Source organism: Betta splendens, chromosome 1 (genome assembly GCF_900634795.4).
Source record: "Betta splendens chromosome 1, fBetSpl5.4, whole genome shotgun sequence".
Lineage (NCBI taxonomy): Eukaryota > Metazoa > Chordata > Actinopteri > Anabantiformes > Osphronemidae > Betta > Betta splendens.
This window is the reverse complement of record NC_040881.3, coordinates 4,595,088-4,614,103: the sequence shown is the minus strand read 5'-3', so window position 1 is coordinate 4,614,103 and position 19,016 is coordinate 4,595,088. Positions and strand designations below refer to the sequence as shown.

The following is a 19,016-nucleotide window of genomic DNA, read 5'->3' as shown; positions in this document are numbered from 1 at the left end:
AAACCGATGCTCCTTGTTGTGACCAGACAAACATTTTTGTGGCCACTCGATTTGGTAACCTTGGAGAGCGAAGTGGTAATTGGCCTGTCTCTTGGCGGTGCAAGTGCTGCATGCACAGTCACACACACTCTGGTCACAGAAGAAGCATTTGGGTTCCACACTGAAAAAGTCCAGACACTGTTTAGTGCTACTGAATAAAGAGGGGATTAAGTCTCCCTGCCATTTGATAGCTCCCTTTTGAAGTGGCTTTTAGATCTGTACTGTATACACAAATACGCACATACCAGGGTTTGTCTTGGAGTTTCCAGGCACAGCACCAGGAGCTCACAGTTTTTGTAACAACAACTTCCTTTGCTGTGAAACTGAATCTGCTGACACACATGTTCTTACTAAAACAGGCAGCCATTGTAGTTTGAAGAGACTGTTGATGTGTTGAGAATGGCAATGGAGCATCCTGTATTGTAGAAAGCAGTCAAATATTATAAACTGTCCAACGTAAGTAATAATCCATGTAATGATTTTAGGTCCATTTGTAGGGGAATGTTAGAATAGTGTAACATTACTCTGCTAATGAATTCATTTGATGTCTTCACATCAAATTAACAGTGAGTCAAATACAGACATCTAAAACGGCTGAGGCAGTGTTCTCTTGGTTCAGTAGTGTCCTATATAGAACAGCATCTACGGAACATAAACTTTTACGATTATTTCTTTCTGTGCAGACGGTGGATAGGCCTAAGGATTGGTACAAAACAATGTTCAAACAAATCCACAAGGTCCATAAAGCAGGTAAGTTTGTACCGAATCACTAAACCATTTGATGATCAAACATCATCAACATCTGGTCATGCACGTGTTTTGCTCGTACAAGGTTGTGTACGTGTGTGTCTTTGTGTGTCTGTACATGCCCGTTCCTTGTTAAACCAAGAACCTCGGAGCCAAAGCTCATTAGATGAGAGCAACAGAATGTGGAGAGGAGGAATGGAGAGAAACCTCTAATACACACTGTGCTGTCCTGGGAAATCTGCTCTAATTTTGTGGGCTTGACAGAATCACACAGTCAGTACAAGGCTTGTTTGTTTTAAGCTGCACAGGCTTCTTTTATTGCAGCGCACACCATTATAGGCCATTTCATAATGGCTTAAAAGTTCTGCAGACTTGGGTTGGCTCTGTTTAACGCATGTCAGAGAATTCCTGTCACTTTCATTGTCCATAGTCGGGAACTGTATGAGTATTTTCAGGCTAGGCTTTTGAGAAATAAAAACAAAAACATACACAGTGTCATACTGGGAGGATGAGTTGCACAGTCAGGAGCATGTTGAGTTTAAAGTTGGTTGTTCCACTTCTGCTGTGAAAAAAACGTTGGAAATTATTTTGTAGCTGCGAAACAAAGGCAAAAAATGTTGTATACCTCAAGGATATTAATGTATGTTTTCCACTCAGTGTTAATTCTTTTCTTTTATTCTAGATGATGACTACTCAGACACCTACAATGCTTCATATGCCATCATAAACAACGGTGAGACCCGTGTTGTGCAAAATTAAAAGTTGTCTTTCATACAATAGGGTATTTCCTCGCTTTCCTCCGCCTAAATAACTTTTCCTCCTCTGCCTTTTCCTTAACAGATGACCACAGCCTGTCATCCGGCACCACCATGGCCCACCCCGCCCCCCGAACACATACATACAGGCCACTGTCAAAGAGCCCCTCCAACAACGGAGGATGTCTTGGGCCTCGGGAACATTCACCATCTCCTGTACCTCCACCACCCCCAGCCATGCAATCCCTCCTGCAGCTGAGGGCCAGAGACAGTGAACGTGAAAAAGACTCCCCAGATATGTAAGAGGGATCTTTGAATTTAATTATTTGATTACAATTTAGGGATTAACTCCAGTAGTTTCAGGTTGTTTTTCAGAGAAAACTGATTTTGTGTTTGTTGCACCAGGAATGAATGGGGTCCTCCAGACAGGAAAGTGGACACACGAAAGTACCGTGCAGAGCCCAAGAGTATTTTTGAATATGAGCCCGGAAAGTCCTCTATTCTGGAGCATGAAAGACCAGTGAGTATTAAAAACATGTTTTTTTACTTAATAATCGTGTATGAAATGTTGTAATGTATTTTTCTTTTAAATTCCAGTAAATTTTTGCTGTACAGGTCCATCACAATTTTGTTTCTGTTATTTATGTTTTATTATTCTGAGACATACAGTATATGGACACATCTGGAAAGTGCTTAGTCTTTAAGATGGATTGTTATATTTCAGGAATAGAATACTTGCTTTTCGACCTGGTTTGCCTGAGGAATTTTTAAAATACTGTTTTTTGTCACAGTGATGTTTATGGTGCAGTAGAATAATTCTTTTGCTGCTCTGCTGAATTTTGGAGCCAGAGACTATTTTTGGAGAAGGATGATGGGGCTACTAACAAGTTGCTTCTTGACTTAAGTTTTGATACAGCACACATTTACATTTCTACCCTGCTACAGTAGTCTTTTTAGACATTACTGTGACGTTGATGTATTTTTATATAACGGGCTTCTGCGTGGATCTCGCTCCATCAGACATGATGTGGGCGTTAAGAATCAAAGGTTTCAGCTGCTGTATCGTCTAGTGACTGGACTGAACCGGCTGGCTCACTCTGTGTGGGGTGAACGACAAAGCTGACGGCAGACCGAATTACTGTGGCGAAGGAGGTCGAGATTTAATAGACATGCAGTATCTGTGATAAGACTGGGATAAGGAAAATTGTGTTCCACATAGGGAGATTGTTAAATAGGACGAGAGTGAAAAGCTTTTGTGAAGGCTTTGCTGTTGTTTAATGTGACATCCGCAGAAAGAGCTCCCAGGGCAATAATGCATGAGTCAGCCCAGATAGACAGAAGCAATAAAAGGAGAAGGTGGAAGTGAACCCACGCTGGCTGTCTGGGTCCCTTTTATGTGTGTGCTTATTCACTGCATTTTTCTTCACTCTCTAGTTTAAGAAATGGCATCTAGGAACAGCCTGTTCAGGGGTGAGGTGTCCATTAGGGCACCTAAGCCAAAAATGTCAGGTTCTTTCCTCGTGTGCATTTACAGCACTTATGATTGGCAGTGTCTGCTGTCGGTCTAACTTACTTACAGTGACTCATGCATCTCAACACTGAATTCTCTTTTTAGAAAGAGAGATGTGACACCTTCCAAACATCACCTGGCCGTGTTTCAGTTGGCGTGAAATGAACTATTACCATGTGGGAAGAGGGTTAGAAAAAGAGGGCGAGTAATAAACTCCAGCATCATGTCTACAGTTAAAATAACACGAAACCTCTATGAAAACGAAGAAGCCTCTGGGTTAGACCATGCAGACTGCTATAAATGGAAGCAAACAGTTAAAGCTATGCTTGTCGCAAGAGGAGAGTAGAGGAGTTGCTCTCAATACTTACAGTGTCATCCCAGATACTGCAGTGTATGTATGTAAATGCACAACAATGAGGCGTGACAGGGTCTGTAGTACTGGTGGCATAGATTAAAATTGAAAACGTGGCAGTGGCTGGATTTACCGTCGTCGCTGGTCCCGTCGTGGTTGTCCCATTAGTCAGTGTTTATGTTCATCCTGGTTCAAACTCTGCCCATCTCCTCATGCCACCTTTGCTCATTCCTAATCATGAGGTCCATGTGTTTGTGACTTCTTTCCACTCTTGCTTTCTTTCTTTCTCTCTTTATACCTCCTCTCTCTGTCACTGTCATGCTTTCCCAGACCTATGATGACATAGATTTAGAGAACGAGCCTTGGTATAAGTTCTTTTCCGAGCTGGAGTTTGGGCGGCCGGTAAGTCAGGGCCCTAGCTACTCCCACAACCACAACCCCTCTATAGGCATATATCCACTTTCTCCGCCCCACCCACGATTTTCTTTTTTAATGTGTCTACCAATAGATTGGGTGGGGCTAGTTGTTTGGGCATGTGATACTGTTGGGTGCTGTGACTTCCCATCCCCACAACCCTTGTCACAGGCTGTGTCATGTCTTTGTGTTGCTGGGGTTTTTGATCTGGTGGCTAGCAGGCATTGAAAAGTTCAAAACAGACGTGGGCATTCATTTTAGTTGGTTTATTATTTCTACACCAACACCCTCCTACAGACTTTTTCTTGTGCATTTTTTTAAAAATACTTTAATCATGTAAACATTTGACATTTGATCATCATTTGTGATAGTGTAGGAATTCTTCTCACGGTTTACAAGCTTCATGGTTGCAGAGCCCCCTGCTGGATGAAGGTGGGCTAACACTAGTGGCTGTGGGTTGCCTCTAGCCACAGATGTGAGATCCAGTTACCCCAGTTTAACTAGTGTTTTGAACACATGCCTGTGCGCATGCCTGCACATGGCATCAGACACTTGCTGGGCTTATTTGTAATGTTCAGGGGAAATCGGCACATGTAAAAGCTTCTGTCTTCCAGACTTATGTTGGGCTGCATGTTGGGATTTCTACCTGCAATATTCTGCGTGTTCATGTCACTGAATAAGCCCCTTTAGTGCAGATGTTTTTTTCCATCTGCACTAAATGCTCCAGCAGGAAACAAAGTATGTAGGGTGTTTAATTGAGTTTATGGAGGTGACAAGTCACAAGAAATGTTGTCGAGCTGAGTGAGGAGTCGTGTATCTGCACTGGTAAACCAGCACTGAGTGAGAGCATTTGGTCAATTAACACTGCAGCTTGTGCTTCACTTTGCTTTTTGCTTTGCAGCTTGATCTCACTCTTATTTGCATGTGTGTGTGTGCACTTTGGTGTATACTGTACGTGTGTTATTAAGGCCGATGTAGACCATAACCTATTTAATTACCTTAATTTTAGTTTTAGTAGTTTTATTTATTTATTTATTCATTTTCGTCATAGTGTGTGTTTGTTTTCTCGGTGAGAGCATTATGTTTTTATGTGTGGGTCACATAAGTGTATTGCACATGCAAATAAACATGTGCAGCATTCATGAACTACTTCCGCTCTGGTTCCTCAGATTCTCTAATGGGTGTCACTCTCTCCACATTTCTTGTTTTTTGGTTCCCCCCATGACGTCACCAACGCTTCTCCTCCTTCACTTCATCTTCACCTTCCTCTTTTTCCTCCTCCCCCTGTTCCTCTCCTTCCCTCCTGCTCACTGCTGCTGCTTGGGGCTCAAGCCTCCTAAAAAACGACTGGATTATAATCCAGACATCTCCGCTCGCCAGCGCATTGAGGTAATCTCGCATTTATGAGTGTTTTAACAGTCTTAATCTCACAATTGCTAACAAATCACAAGAATCAACAGCAAGAGGAATTACGGTGTGATTATCAATTGTAGCAGTAATGCAGTTTTTATTCACATCCACCAGGATTTTAATACTTTATTCTTTATTTTTGCTTTTGTTTTTTTAAAAACTATACATTTTGTTTTATTTTCCCTATTACCTTTCTAAACTGTAAAATTTTCATACACAGTCTTCTGTGAGCCCCAAACTAGACATTAAAACGTAGTAGCACCATTGTGTATTTCTAACTCTAAAGGGATCAATCAAATATGCTATCATTATTATTATAATTATCGGTAGTAGCGGTAGTAATAGCGATCTTTACCGCCGAGACCCATTCCACCAGCTCCATGCCAGGTTTTCCAGGGACACATTTGCCCCCCCTGAGCTCAGCTCATAACATCCTTTGCTATATCATCATTGCTATCATCATTCACAGCACCTCAAGAGAACTGAAATGCATCTGCACTGTTTACACCAGCAGGCCTTTTCACACTCGGGTCTGCCAACTATGTGGAACCAGATTCCATTACACCATCCACTGGGGAGCCTTTTGAGTGTGGCACAGCAACAACCGCATGCAGGCTGTGCATTGTGAACTGCTCTGCCTCAAGCCTTTGTTCCTGCGGAGCTCACTTTTCTCTTTTGTTTTCTGTCCTATTTCAGACGTCTCTGCACATTGCTTCTGCAGACAAGACTCCAGAGAGACCTGCAAGGTAACCTCCGTGTTTTTTCTAATTCTCCTCTGCATTGCCCCCCTCCCCCTCTCCCCGTCTCAAAATAGCAGTGGTCCTTGTTGTGTTTCGGCACAGAATGAAAATCCCGGTCTGTGCTGCCCCTTGTCTGCTGCATATAGAGTCTGATCTGCAGTTGCTGGTAATTTGCTGGGATTACTGCTGCTTTTGCCACTGAATGCAAGGTGCTTTGCATGTCCTTGCAACTAACTGAACCAGAATAAATGCACCCAGCAATCCTATTGATTCCACCCTTCACCTCTTATCCTTCAGCCAGCCCCCTCTTTTCCTCCCCTTGTCCCACTCCCTTTCAGCAATGGCCTGCTTGTTCAGTCGCACTTGCCTTAGTGAACTGAAAGGACATGAAGAGGATGAATAGGGAATGTAGTTCATGTAGCAACGTGACATGTTGTTTTCAGTTAGTTGAATAGGAGAACTAAAGGATGAGCATGGACCTACTTGGAAATGAATGCTCATTCATTATGCGCATAGTAATTAACATGAATATAGTGTCTTGTGTTTGTATATTTGAACTAAGGACTATTTGAGCCAAGGAGGAGAGAGAGTAAAAACCGTTTATGCAGCTTTCACATTGTACACAGGTCATCAGTGATTGCTACCTAGTGAAGAATTTGTAAATCTGTGATGACACAGGAAATATTAAAGCAATTTGCCAGCAAGGGGTTAACAGCGAACCGCTCTCAATTTGCCACTGATGTCTGACTGTGTTTCAGTGTTGCTAGCGACTACAGAAAAAGAAGGAAGTCTGAGCCATCAAGTTCCCAAGCGAACGCTCACTCTCAGAGCAGAGCTGCAACGTCACCTAAACCGGTGGATGCCTGCAGGCCCAGCAGCAGCAGCAGCAGCAGCCTAAAGAAGCCTGTCATTCGGTCCTCACCATCTTCACCCTCCAGAGCCAAAGGTACGTGCATGGGAACACAGACTTCCCCGTTTTCTCTGTTTGACGGTGTTATTCCCAAGTGTACTGGGTTTTTGGTTTGTTTGTTTTCTTCTGGTAGTTATGTTGTTTCATTAAATGGTATTGGTGGAGGTCGTGGGAACGCCATGATATGTATTTTCTTTCATCCTATTTTCTCTGCCAGTTCTTCTCCCTCTTCCCAAATCTTCCACTTCTTTGCTGCACTTTTTTGCTTAACCTGCTTTCCTCCTTCTTCTCTCTTACCACGCTGCTTACTATTGGACATCTGAAAGGTGGGGACGCATGCAACATGTATTCGAACAGTTTGACCTCCCCAGGTCCCTGTCAGCCCCCCTATTTGCCGCCGGTCCCCCCTGAGTCTGTTCATTGCCAAGAGGACGCCAGCCAGGAAGGGAGCTCTTCCTCTAAGCGTTCTGTGTGTTGTAAGAATGGTTGGCAGGCGAAACACCAGGATGCTGAGACATGGAGCAGTGCAGAGGAGGCGCCACCCTCTCCTGCCAAGCTCAAGTCACGCAGCTGCGATGACTTACTCAGTGACGGACATTCTGGCTCCGGCGGACGCCACGCCACTCGGTCAGAAAGCGCTGGGTCCCTTTTGTGCGATGGGAATCCCTCAGGTTCAACCGCGTCCACCTCCAGTCGCTCGTTGCCACGTCTCCACCGACGCCGGGCACATGATTCACCGGGCTTTCTCCAGCTGTACCGTAAAATGCACCACATAGACAGAGCTCAGCTTATTCCATCCGAGGTCATCCGCTCCGTCCGTGCTCGCATCCTTGAACTGGAGCGCCAGCCTCACTTGCATCGCCATCGCCTTTCTCCTTGGGGTGCGGATGTGCCCCGCGATATGGTGCCAAACCGCATTTCTGAGTATGAGCGCCTCATTCAGAAATCCAAGTCCATGCCCAATTTGGGCGACGGTGAGATGCCCTCGGGCACCACCACACCAGGTGGCTCATCATCTCGAGCCAGCAGCGGTGGTGGCGGCGGGACCCCCTGTTTTTCAAAACGCCGGTTTTCCATAGAGTCTTTATTGGAGGAAGACAACAATGGCAATAATGGAACGGTACCTCACACCATGGACCACATACGCAGACCTCGTAGCCCACCAGAGGGTCAGCCTCGTGTTGGACCAGAGCCCACCCATGGAGCCTTTCCCACTCCTCGTGGTTCCCAAGATCCACAGGCAAACCCGGATTATTCTGACAGTGAACAGGATGCTATTGCGTCAGACCTCAGTGACTTCATACAGGTGGAGGGCTCTTCATTTTGCAGTGAGAGTGACTTTGACCATTGCTCACTAACCTCCTCTGAGAGTTTGTTTGGCTCCTCCACCCTTCACCATCACCACATGCGTCATCATCACCACCATCACCACCACCACCACCCTGGTCACCAAAGTGTAGGCCAGAGCCAGGGTTACCAACACCGCCACCTCATCAGCACCTGCAAAGGCCGCTGTCCTGCCTCTTATACGCGTTTCACAACGATGCTTCGCCACGAGAGAGAGAGAGCCCGCCAGGAGCACCAGAGAGCTTCACAGCAGAGCCGCAGTAGTCTTTCCCAAATGCAGAACTCACACTCCCAGCAAGCGATGTCCAAGCTGGCCTTTCTGGTCAGCCCAGTGCCTTTCCGAAGGAAAAAGGGCTCACCGCCTACCTCTCGAAGAAGCAGTAGTGGTGGAGGTCACGGTAGCAGACCAAAGTCCAAACAGGCTATATATGAAGCGCTAGATGCAGCCTTAAGGGATATATATGAGCACATTCAAGCAGAGAGAGGACACAGAGGCACTAGGGCACCAGATGATAGCATCTTGAGGAGAATACTGGCCGAACTGCTGCCAAACGTGCCTGAGCGGAGCTCCTCACTGCGGGGTAGGAGGGGGTGCTGGCAAGGGGGCCACTCCTCTGCATCTTTGTACCCAGATGGGAGCCTCTCTGGTTACGCCACGTACAGAGGGGATTCTTCCACACCACGGTTACAGTCTCCACGACTACAGTCACCAATCAGTGCCTGTTACGGACGCCACTCGGACACCTCAAACAATAATGATTATGGAGAGGAGCAGGGCAACGGAAATGGTCTCTCTTATTCAGGTGGAGATACACATATCACACATGTACACCTTATCCTGTAGGCAGCAATATCTACATCTGTTTTTTTTTCCTCACAAACATGCATAATATACACATATCAGGAACATGCATCCACATACAGTACAGTACATTTACTCTTATCTTACTGTAGTTTCCAGTACTCATTGCCCTATTCCCCTCATTTACAACCAGTGTGCCCTCTGCCTTTCTTCATATTATCTTACATTCAGTAAGTGTTCACTGTAAATTCTCAAGTAAAAGTTTATTTCAGCAGAATTACTCATATTCCTGAGAATTCACACTTCCTTCCATGTCTCCTATTAAAGATCTGCTTTAAAGTTGTGAGTTTCACAATCCTATACAGAAGGCAGGATGAATTTTAAAACATATACATGAATTTAAAAATAAAATGTTGAATTACAGTTTGTTCAACTGTACATACATGGGAAGTGAATTTAATTAATTTATATTAAAATGCTGCAGTTCCAACAATCAGTGGTCTAATTATGACACTGAGTGGAACTAAAATAAAAAATATTTGAGAATTTATGGTATAATTCACTGGTTGGAGAAACTAAATGTCAATTATCCTTTGTTTCTTTTAATTTGAGTATTATTTGGATGTATTATTTGTCTGCTTTGCAGACTGATTATGGAGTCTTCTTACTCCCCCACAAACGTTTTCTTTCCCTCAAGCCATTTTCGTGTATGTATTTAAATAGTTTTACCACATTTGAGCTGTATTCCCTTTGTTTAATTTGTGTTCCATCTATTGTGGATGTGCATGTGTCATATTGTGGAAAACGTCCGATCACCTTGTTTTTCCTATGAAACGGAAATAAAACCCACCTATTTTTGAGCCACGCTTTCAATCCTTCATTTACCCTTTGGAATGGCATCATCACATTACCATTCCATACTTTACCTGAAGCATTAACTGTATTGATAGCCTGCATGTGGCTTAAGTGTAATTGTTATAGTCCCTTAACATCTGTCCTGTCTTTAAAAATCACAGACCAGGATGTCTCTAGAACCTATTCCACCATGGATGGACGTCACACTCCCCAGAGCAGAAGACCTACGCCCGACAGAGAGGTAAATACAGCGCAAGAAAGAGCTACAAGCTTTGTCTTTACATGCAAACTACCACACACACACAACCAAAACTCCTCACATACATTCACACACTGTATTTTCTGTTGTATGTGGTAATGCTTGCCGGCTTTCTCTCTCTTACTCTCATCTCATAGGTCTCCCATAAACAGATGACACAACTTATTCTGTTCTCTCTTCTCCATCAGAAACAGCCGGCAAGAGCCATTTATGATTTTAAGGCACAAACGCCTAAGTGAGTATAGTAAAGCTACCAAACACAAGCGAAGACGCTTTAAAGCATGAATGTCTAACTGACCATCTACCTCTCAAGTCTTGATTTGCATTTTTGCATTCTTTTGCTCTTTAAGACCATTTTGTTGTCATATCACCAGTTTTAGTTGTATGCATGCATTCGACTAATTTTGCTATGCTGAATTGTATCTTTGTCTTTTAGCCTTTGTTTTTTTATGCTTTACTGGCCGATATTCTACACGGGTTGTTGTTGTTGTTGTTGTTGTTGTTGTTTACTTGACCTCTGCTGGCGAAGGTCTTGCTGTTTTGTCCTGTTCACAGCTTCTGTAACATGATGCTTAAAAAATATGACTATGTTACAGGGAGCTGACATTTAAAAAGGGTGATGCTGTCAACATCATCAGGCAGATAGATAACAACTGGTATGAAGGAGAGCACCGTGGGCGAGTGGGGATATTCCCTATATCCTATGTGGAGGTAAATGTGTGACTGACGTGAATCTGTATTTTTATACTGAACATGTTTAAGCGTATATTTTATTATGGCCTAAATGTTTTCCTCTCTTTCTTAATAAAAATACTTGATTACTCAAAACACAGAAGATGCCATCTTCAGAGAAACCACAGCCAATTCGACCTCCGCCACCAGCACAGGTCCGGGAGATTGGAGAGGCAGTGGCTCGCTACAACTTCAATGCTGATACAAATGTGGAGCTGTCCCTCAGAAAGGTAGCGTGTTTAATGTGGACAGCTGCACAACAAGCAACGCAAAAAGGTCTGTGACTGTGGTCTCTCTGTGGCTTTATTTATTATTTGAGACTCTTCTATTGTGTTTGCACTTAGGGTGAGAAGATCATTGTGATACGGCAGGTGGATCAGAACTGGTATGAAGGGAAGATCCCAGACACAAACAAGCAGGGCATCTTTCCTGTGTCCTACGTTGACATTGTGAAGCGCTCTCCATCCAGGAGCTCCACTCACCACATAGATCCTCACGGTTACCCTGGCAACAGGACACCAAGCACCACACCTGTCAAGGTAAGGAAGTCACTGCGGTACAATAAAGCGCATTGATTTGGGTATTAAATTAAGAGATTCGTTATTTTTGGATTCTGTATACCACAACAGCACAAAAGATTGAAATGAAGATCTTGGTGAAGTAGAGACTTTTTTTTTCTCATTTGTATTTGTAGTATACAGAGGCCAAATGCTAAAATACAATCAGCGGCTGTATCCAGCCTTGAATACTCATAGACAAACACATAATACTCTCTCAGTTTTATAAATCACACTCTGTTCCTTCCTCTCCATTTTATCTCTATGGAGTCTTTCCACCATCTACATCCATCCTCCACCACCTGTGAGCTCCCCTTGTCCAAGCCCTCGACAAGGCTTGATTTTCAAGCTGTCACCAACGAGTGGCTGTCCCTCACAATGGACCCGTCAATGATCACTCCAGCTCACTCCCTCGCTACTACCCCTATACCGCCCACACCTCCTCCTCTTCCACCTGACCTTGCAAACTTTCCCAAGGCTCAGTGGCCTATACCCTCAGCTGTGCCAACACAAAGAGACTTTGCTCATCTGCCCCAAACCATTTCTAGAACTCCACCTATTAAAGAAGGTTTGGGTCACACCCCGACCATTCTGCCTTTCACACCACCCCCCCTTCTTTCTTCTCCTCCACCTCCAGACCCCTATTCCCCCTTCATCTCTCCACCGCCTGACTTGTCCTTTTACAACAACAGCTGCAGACGGCCCCCAGAAACAGCCCAAATGTTACACTTTAATAAGTCAAAAGATTTGTCTTGCACAGTTTCACAAAAGTCTTCCTCCAAAAATCTAGAGCAGCACAAATCCACTGTGCCTATGGACAAAACTATCAAAACCCCTGATGTTAAGATGCGAGTAAAAGACCCTTATGATGAGCTGTTATCCATGATCTTGGATGGTTCTACCAGTAAAGATGTTGTTGAACCTGCCAAATTATCTGTGGGAGATTCTGAACCAGTTACCCAAACTAATGAATCCAAGAGGAAGTGGTCTGAGCCAAAAGCAGCAAAATCCCACCAGCCAGCAAGCAAACCCCCAGCAGTCAGTTCAGGCAGGGACTCAGCAGGCAGTGCCCGGTTAGATGTGCAGTTTCACAAGCCTGTGACAATGGAGCCGCTCACTGTCATCTGGGAGGGGCAGTTAAGGTCAGATGATGAACCAGTCGCATCTCAGAGATGGTCGTCAGTAAAGGGGAAAGGATATACTGAGTTGTTCATTGAGGAAGAAGGTGAAACTTTAGAAGACAAAGAGGAAGATGCTAGCGTTATGAATGAAAGACTCAATCCACAGGTAGGGCATGGTGTGAGCTGCACATAGTGAGTTTTTCAGTAGTGCAGACCTCTAGAAGGGACACTGAGGAACATAAAGTACATTTTGCCAAAGAACACACTGCATTATTCCTTTACAAATTACAGGGAAACTGCTAATCAGTCGAAGATTCTAGTGGTATCCATGGCAACAGATGTTTCCTGGTTATAATGGCGATTATAATAAATTCTCCTCCTCTGTATCCCTTCCAGAGTTTAGTTAAATATATCAAAGGAATTAAATGATTTTGTTGTCAGCCTGTGTGTCTCATTGCCTCCATGGCCTGATGTCTCTCTCTTCACTCTGACACAGCTCTCTCACCCTGGCGTGTCCTCGCCTTCTGCTCCGCCACCTCTCGTCTCATTCCCTCCTTTCTCCGCTGCTTCTACTTCTGTTTGTGTTTCACCTTCTTCACGCTCACAACAGTGTGATCACGACACCGCGCCTCTCTCTCCACCCGTCTCGCCTCGGCCTCCGTCTCTGCCACACCTTTCAACATCCCCCTTACCTCCAGTCTCTCTCTCTCCTCCCGTCTCACCGTCTCCCCTCCATGTTTCTCACTCCCCTTCGAACATTTCCACCCAGCGCTCTGTCTCTCTGTCCTCAACCCCTCCCTGTCCTTCTCGCCCGGTTGCGTCCTTTGCTGGCTCAGAGTCTCCTCTTCTCCTCCCTGCTCTGTCTCCCTCTAAACCTGCTTCTCCTCCCCTTGCTATGCCCCGCTCTCCTCCCACTGTACCTCATCAAGGACGTAGGTCTCCCAAGGTTAAGGTAAAGCTGGAATGTGGAGATGATCGCTATGATAATATTTGCGGTGTCAAGAATTATTCAATAAACCAATGTGATAATATTTTACAGGCTTTTTATAGACCCAACAATTAAACCCATTTAAAGTCATTGATTCTTTCACCTGTAATTATGACTACTGATAATTACTGGACACTAAACTTCCCTCTTGAATGTGTGTTGTTTATGCTTTTTGCACTGTGGCGTGTGTTGAGGTTTTTCATAGTAGCTGCATTATTCTTTACAGCATGTGACGTGACCAGTGATCTTTTGATAGCAGTCATGCTGATGTCCAGTATATGAAGCCGATACATAGGCCTGTCATGATCTTTCTACCTTTGTAGGATGCTGTATCGTCCCTGACAATGTTTATAAATGATTAGTTTACCACTAATAGCATGATATCTGCCATTTGTGAACTGGGCTCATAGTGAAGATCACGGTTACTATTGAAGATCATAGGTGTGTTGCTTCTGGTCTTTCTACCTGTTAAGCAGGATCCAGTTGTTGGTGGTAAACCTCCTCGTAGTCCCATCTTGTCCCGGAGGTTCTATCTGTCACCCATTAGAGGTCGAAGGGTAGGATGGGCATGTCTATATTCACCCATGCTCTTGACTCTGTGTAGAAAGAAAACCTTATTCGCGACTGAAATCCTCATACAATCCTGTATAACATGCATGATAAAGTTTACACTTTTTATAAATGTGCTATTGTTCTCATCTTCAATAAATACACTCACACTGCACTGACTGATGGAGAATTTTCTCTCCTTTTTTTCTCCTCCCGTATTTAGAGATTGGTGCAAGATGCACTCCAAGGAGGAGGAGACCCGTAAGTGATGTTTCATTCCATTTGACTGATCGTTATAGTTAAAAATAAATGTGAAAGTGTCACGCTGGATGTGATATAAGCAGCGTGTTGGTATCACGAGATCAGAGCTGCTTTTGCCAACACAGGTACCAAGCCCTGTACAACTACATGCCGCGCAATGAGGACGAGCTGGAGCTGAGGGAGGGTGATATCGTTGATGTTATGGAGAAGTGTGATGACGGCTGGTTTGTAGGTAAGTAAAGACAATACATCAACAGGAAAGGGCTTTGAGTTTGATTACTTTGCAATAGTTGAAAAGTTCATTTATTTTTCTTTAATCACCAAACTACAAAACTACCAAACTGAATACTGTGTAAAACTAACTTCATCTTGATGAGCTGTTGTCATAAGGCTGTTTTTATCTGTATTTGGTTTATAATAAAAATGCATTTTGCTGAAGTAAGATTTAAAATATAGGCAGGAGCGTAATGAGGAGCCTCATTTACTAGTTTCATAGTATATGTTGCAGAGTACAGATCATACTAACATAGTATCTAAAAGGAAAGGGATGGATGTTTGCAAATGCTTGGCCTCTAGATGGCAGTGTGATCCCAAAACACACACACACACACACACACACACACAGATCATGTACATTATCTCTGTCCTGTTTATGGCTTTTTCAGACACAGCTGAGTGCAATTTATGTCTTTTAGGACCTTTACATCCTTTTATGGAAAACTCTGCCCTTGGCAAATGTTTCTATTTGAGTTTAATCTCCACTTTTGGCTGTGGTCCAGGCTTCAGTGAGCTGGAATAGTGGTAGGAGCAGCTACTGCCAGGTTTCAGCCAGTGCTTCAAACGCTCATAATCTGATTTTATTGCTCTTTGTTTTCGAAGGAACCTCTCGAAGGAGCAAGTTGTTTGGAACTTTCCCAGGAAACTATGTGAAGCAGCTATAATTATGATTCCAGGCCCTTTCTGTGACACGTCCGTCGCCCTCAGCACAGCACCCGCAGGACGCCACCTCCCAGCAGTGGTCAACAAAGACCTGCCGCACATGTGTTTGCGTGTGCGCGTGGCTCGTCAGCTTCACACAGACAGAACATTTAGCTCTAACTAGCCATCTTTAATGGAAGACTTCTGAAGTAACGTTTTTTTATCTTCTCTTTTTATTCTTATTTTTCTATCATGGAGAACCCAGACTTTTGACACTGATGGGATGCTTCTGAAGGAGCTGTGCTGACACTCGTTGCTCACTGTTATAGAGCAGTAAGATCAGCACAGTCACTTTTTATTTCTCCGTAGCATTTTAAAATAAAAAGCGTGATACATTTCATTACAGTGTTCAACAATAAACACGCCCAAAGACATTCAGTGCAGAGAGGTGTTAAAGCAGTATTCTGTGACAAGGTCTGTTGAATGAACTATGTTGTTGTGAAGCACCATTTTGTCAGGAAAAAGGAAATTACTTCCTACTCATACGGCACATGTGGATGTGCATGTATCAATGTTGTGTGTTGCAGGAGGCACCTGTGGTAATATTAATAATCATGATAAGCAATTATTATTAATGAAATGGAAACTGACTATTTGAGGTGTAAGATTAGAAACCACAAAACATTTTTCCTTCATCTTCCCAATAGGATCGATGCACTTTAACAAACTCATACCACGTTTTGTTAGTCATACATTTTACGTCCGATTGTACACACTGGGAAAGACTGGTTCATGAGGGGATGTTAGTTATGTGTGTTAAGTGTATGCAAAAAGGTTTCCAACGTTTTTGGTATTATATTTATTAGAGGATGCAGACTGGTCAAATGATGAGACACACACATGTTGCTCGTGAAGAATTGTTACTTTGTTGTCAAGCATCTTTGTTCACATAGGTTCACAGTGACATGTGTAAATGTCCTGATAGTTAATGGGCTGCAATGAATTGCCAGTGTCATGTTTTATTTAAGTTGAGCTCGTGCTCATGTGCCCAGGTTTTGGTTGAATCTTTTAGCCCTGATGTCAGAGTGAGTGGCTTAGTGTGTCATCCTTCATGTGTTCATAAGCCATTTCAAATTACTGGTAAATTCACCATGGCTTGTTCTGCTTGGTAAATATGATCTGTGTTTTATGCTTTGTTCTATTCCCATTTGTATTTTTGCAATGGCTGGACACTGACAGCAAAGCAGTTGTTAAAGCACCTTAAAATCTATTTTTCTTTTATCATTCATTGTTCTTCACATCACTTTCGCTCGTGCACTCTTTCAGCCGGTGTGAGGACACTTTGTGAGTTTGTGTGTGTCTCGTGTTTTTGTAAGCTTTTTGTATGAGAGCTGAAAAGTGGCCAACATAAAGTCAGCTTTTTCTCACCCACCATCATCTTTGGTTTCCTCTCTTTCTTTTCGTTGCCATCATCAGTGGTGCTAATTTCCACGTCTTTAAAAGCTGTTTTCTTGTAGCCAAGCACGTGGTCTTGTTTTCTCCAGTTCTTTGTTTTACAAGTCGACATGTGACATATTTAAACTGAGTTACTGTAGGTAGATAGAGCAGAGTTGGTGACTGCTGCCTTATATCCAACTCACTCATTTAATAGCCATGTATATGTAAATATCTTCTGTGATGCAAAAATAATTTATGCATATGTAGTCTAGCCAACATTAGGAAGGTGTGCACACAGAGTCAGTGGTGGTGAAACATTCAGTTAGTCTTTGATACAGTAGGAACACATTTGGATCCAAGATATGAATTTGACTCCTGATATATTTATACATGTAATGAAAATGTAAACCTCATGTTATTCATGTTGATATTTAAGTCGAAGCTCCAAAGCGGCTTGGACCTAAGCATTTCTACAATGTCTTAGCATATGATGGATAGTTTTATGGCCTGTGTTGCTAATAAAATATAGTTAGTAGACTTAAGATTTCTAATTTTATTTTTCTTTCAGCGTAAGAGACTAATCTGATTGTTCTTGTGAAAAAGGTTCTTGTCACTAAAAAGATCCAAACTAATTAATTAGAAAAATGATCAAATCTTCTGTGTGAAGTCATTTCAAAAGAAAGCAAGGTACTTTAAAGTGGTGCTTGTTCTTGTGGGACTAATTCTGAGGTTGATGTTCTCCCACACATCACTGCAGACACAACACACTTCACAGGAGGTAAAGGCGGTGACAGCTTGTGTTCTTTGTCCCTCAGTTAGGACGTGTATGTGCGTCCTTGGTCCTGATGTGAGGATTACAGAAAGGAGCAGAAATACACAGTAAATTTGGGCAGACTGCTTCACTTGTGTGTCAGGGAGAATTCTGCCTGAAAGTCACAGTTCGGTTATGTCAGGAACCGAACTGTGACTCCTGTGACTCATGGCTATGGAATAAACAAACTATTCTGATTTGGGCAGAGTAAAAGAGACAGAAACAGACTTTTTCTTACAGTCGATGTTTATGATTAATTGAAAACTCCGAATGAAAGCAGGTTACTAATGAGCTCAGGGTCCGAGTCCTGGGTGCCATCCAGATCAATAGTGGCTGGAATGCGCCTGTGGGACTCGCAGGGCCCCGGACTGGAGCTGTGCCTCCAGACCAAATAAGGACAGGAGCAGCAGGACCCGTCCACCGCAGCAGCAAGAGGCCAGACTGTCTGCGAGCTGCATTCTCACATCCTGACGCTCTGAAGCACACAGTCGCTCAACGACAGACGCTCCGGCTGCACCCGGCTGGAGACGCCAGCGACTCACAGGAGGAACGAGGCACGCGGACCGAATGTCCCACCAGAAATAGGGGAAGCTGGCGGCATGTGCAGCTGGGAGAGTCAGCTCCCAAAGTTTATCCAGTTACTTCACCCGGGGTGGGGTCTGTCCATTCTCCTCCCCCCGCCCGCCCCGACTCGCTTCAAAGGCTCCATCACTTAGATACGATCCTTTGCTCCTCCGCGGCGTTCCCTGCAGCGCCAGCTTTTCCGCCCGTGCTGCTTTCGTCTCCCAGCAGGAGACATTAAAGGGCCATGCCACTCAGCGTCGTCCTGGACGGTCCGGCCCCCTGGGGGTTCCGCCTGACGGGGGGAAAGGACTTCAACCAGCCCCTGACCGTTTCCAGGGTGAGTGAGCATCGTGGATCTGAACTGGCCCGTTGCTGCTTCTGTGCTAAAATGTAGAGGCCAGGGTCCGAATGGAGTCGGGTCTCTGGCGCCGGCGCTGTGGTTCCAGGAGGGCGAGTCCGGCTCCCGCGTGAAGCTTGCACCTGTGCCACAGTAAATGCAGGAGGCTTAGATACAAATAGCAGCTTACGTTGTACTTTGACACACACGCGTGTGGTCGACTGGAGCTCAGAGTGAAGTATTTAAACGCATGGAAACGATCCACAACATGCACTGGGTCCTGCTGAGCGTGTGAATCCTTTCAGACCAAAGTCTGACTTTTCTCGCATGTAGAATGAGCTCCATGTTCACGCTGTCAGCTGAGCACCTTATCTCACCGGGTGAAGACATATATTAGACTTATGTTGTTTAGCAACTAAAGACTAACTGGATTCAGAGCCAGATCTTCTATCACAGCTAAAATGATGGTTCCCAGTAGCTAATGGGGTATTTCCTGTTGATGGGAAGCCAGTTGTGTCTTTTTCAGGACTTCAGATCTGCTCGTGGCCCCCGGGTCACGCCGGATCCGCTGCGAGTCTATATTTAGGGCAAGACCTCAGAA

The 19,016-nt window shown here is 44.1% G+C and overlaps 2 protein-coding genes across 27 annotated transcripts in view; both read left to right on the top strand.

Moving 5' to 3' along the window:
* sorbs2a (sorbin and SH3 domain containing 2a) overlaps positions 1-17,245 on the top strand; it is a 43,264-nt gene extending 26,019 nt beyond the window's left edge. For 5 of the 26 annotated variants that reach the window (XM_055506801.1, XM_055506796.1, XM_055506804.1 and 2 more), the window contains 20 exons: positions 723-789; positions 1,469-1,519; positions 1,627-1,840; positions 1,947-2,061; positions 3,734-3,805; positions 5,150-5,206; positions 5,924-5,973; positions 6,726-6,913; positions 7,204-9,027; positions 10,043-10,122; positions 10,278-10,375; positions 10,737-10,851; positions 10,974-11,102; positions 11,217-11,411; positions 11,700-12,716; positions 13,047-13,502; positions 14,012-14,095; positions 14,311-14,348; positions 14,474-14,580; positions 15,044-15,175. In XM_055506801.1, the coding sequence (XP_055362776.1) occupies positions 723-789; positions 1,469-1,519; positions 1,627-1,840; positions 1,947-2,061; positions 3,734-3,805; positions 5,150-5,206; positions 5,924-5,973; positions 6,726-6,913; positions 7,204-9,027; positions 10,043-10,122; positions 10,278-10,375; positions 10,737-10,851; positions 10,974-11,102; positions 11,217-11,411; positions 11,700-12,716; positions 13,047-13,502; positions 14,012-14,095; positions 14,311-14,348; positions 14,474-14,580; positions 15,044-15,147 (5,061 nt within the window). In that variant the 3' untranslated portion in view covers positions 15,148-15,175. The other 21 variants (XM_055506819.1, XM_055506829.1, XM_055506827.1 and 18 more) reach the window with 18 other exon arrangements.
* A 972-nt stretch (positions 17,246-18,217) lies between these two features.
* Positions 18,218-19,016, top strand: part of LOC114862023 (PDZ and LIM domain protein 3) — a 4,931-nt gene continuing 4,132 nt past the window's right edge. Inside the window, exon 1 of the mRNA XM_029161860.3 lies at positions 18,218-18,415. Within this exon, the coding sequence (XP_029017693.1) occupies positions 18,323-18,415 (93 nt within the window). The 5' untranslated portion in view covers positions 18,218-18,322. The remainder of the gene's footprint in view (positions 18,416-19,016) is intronic.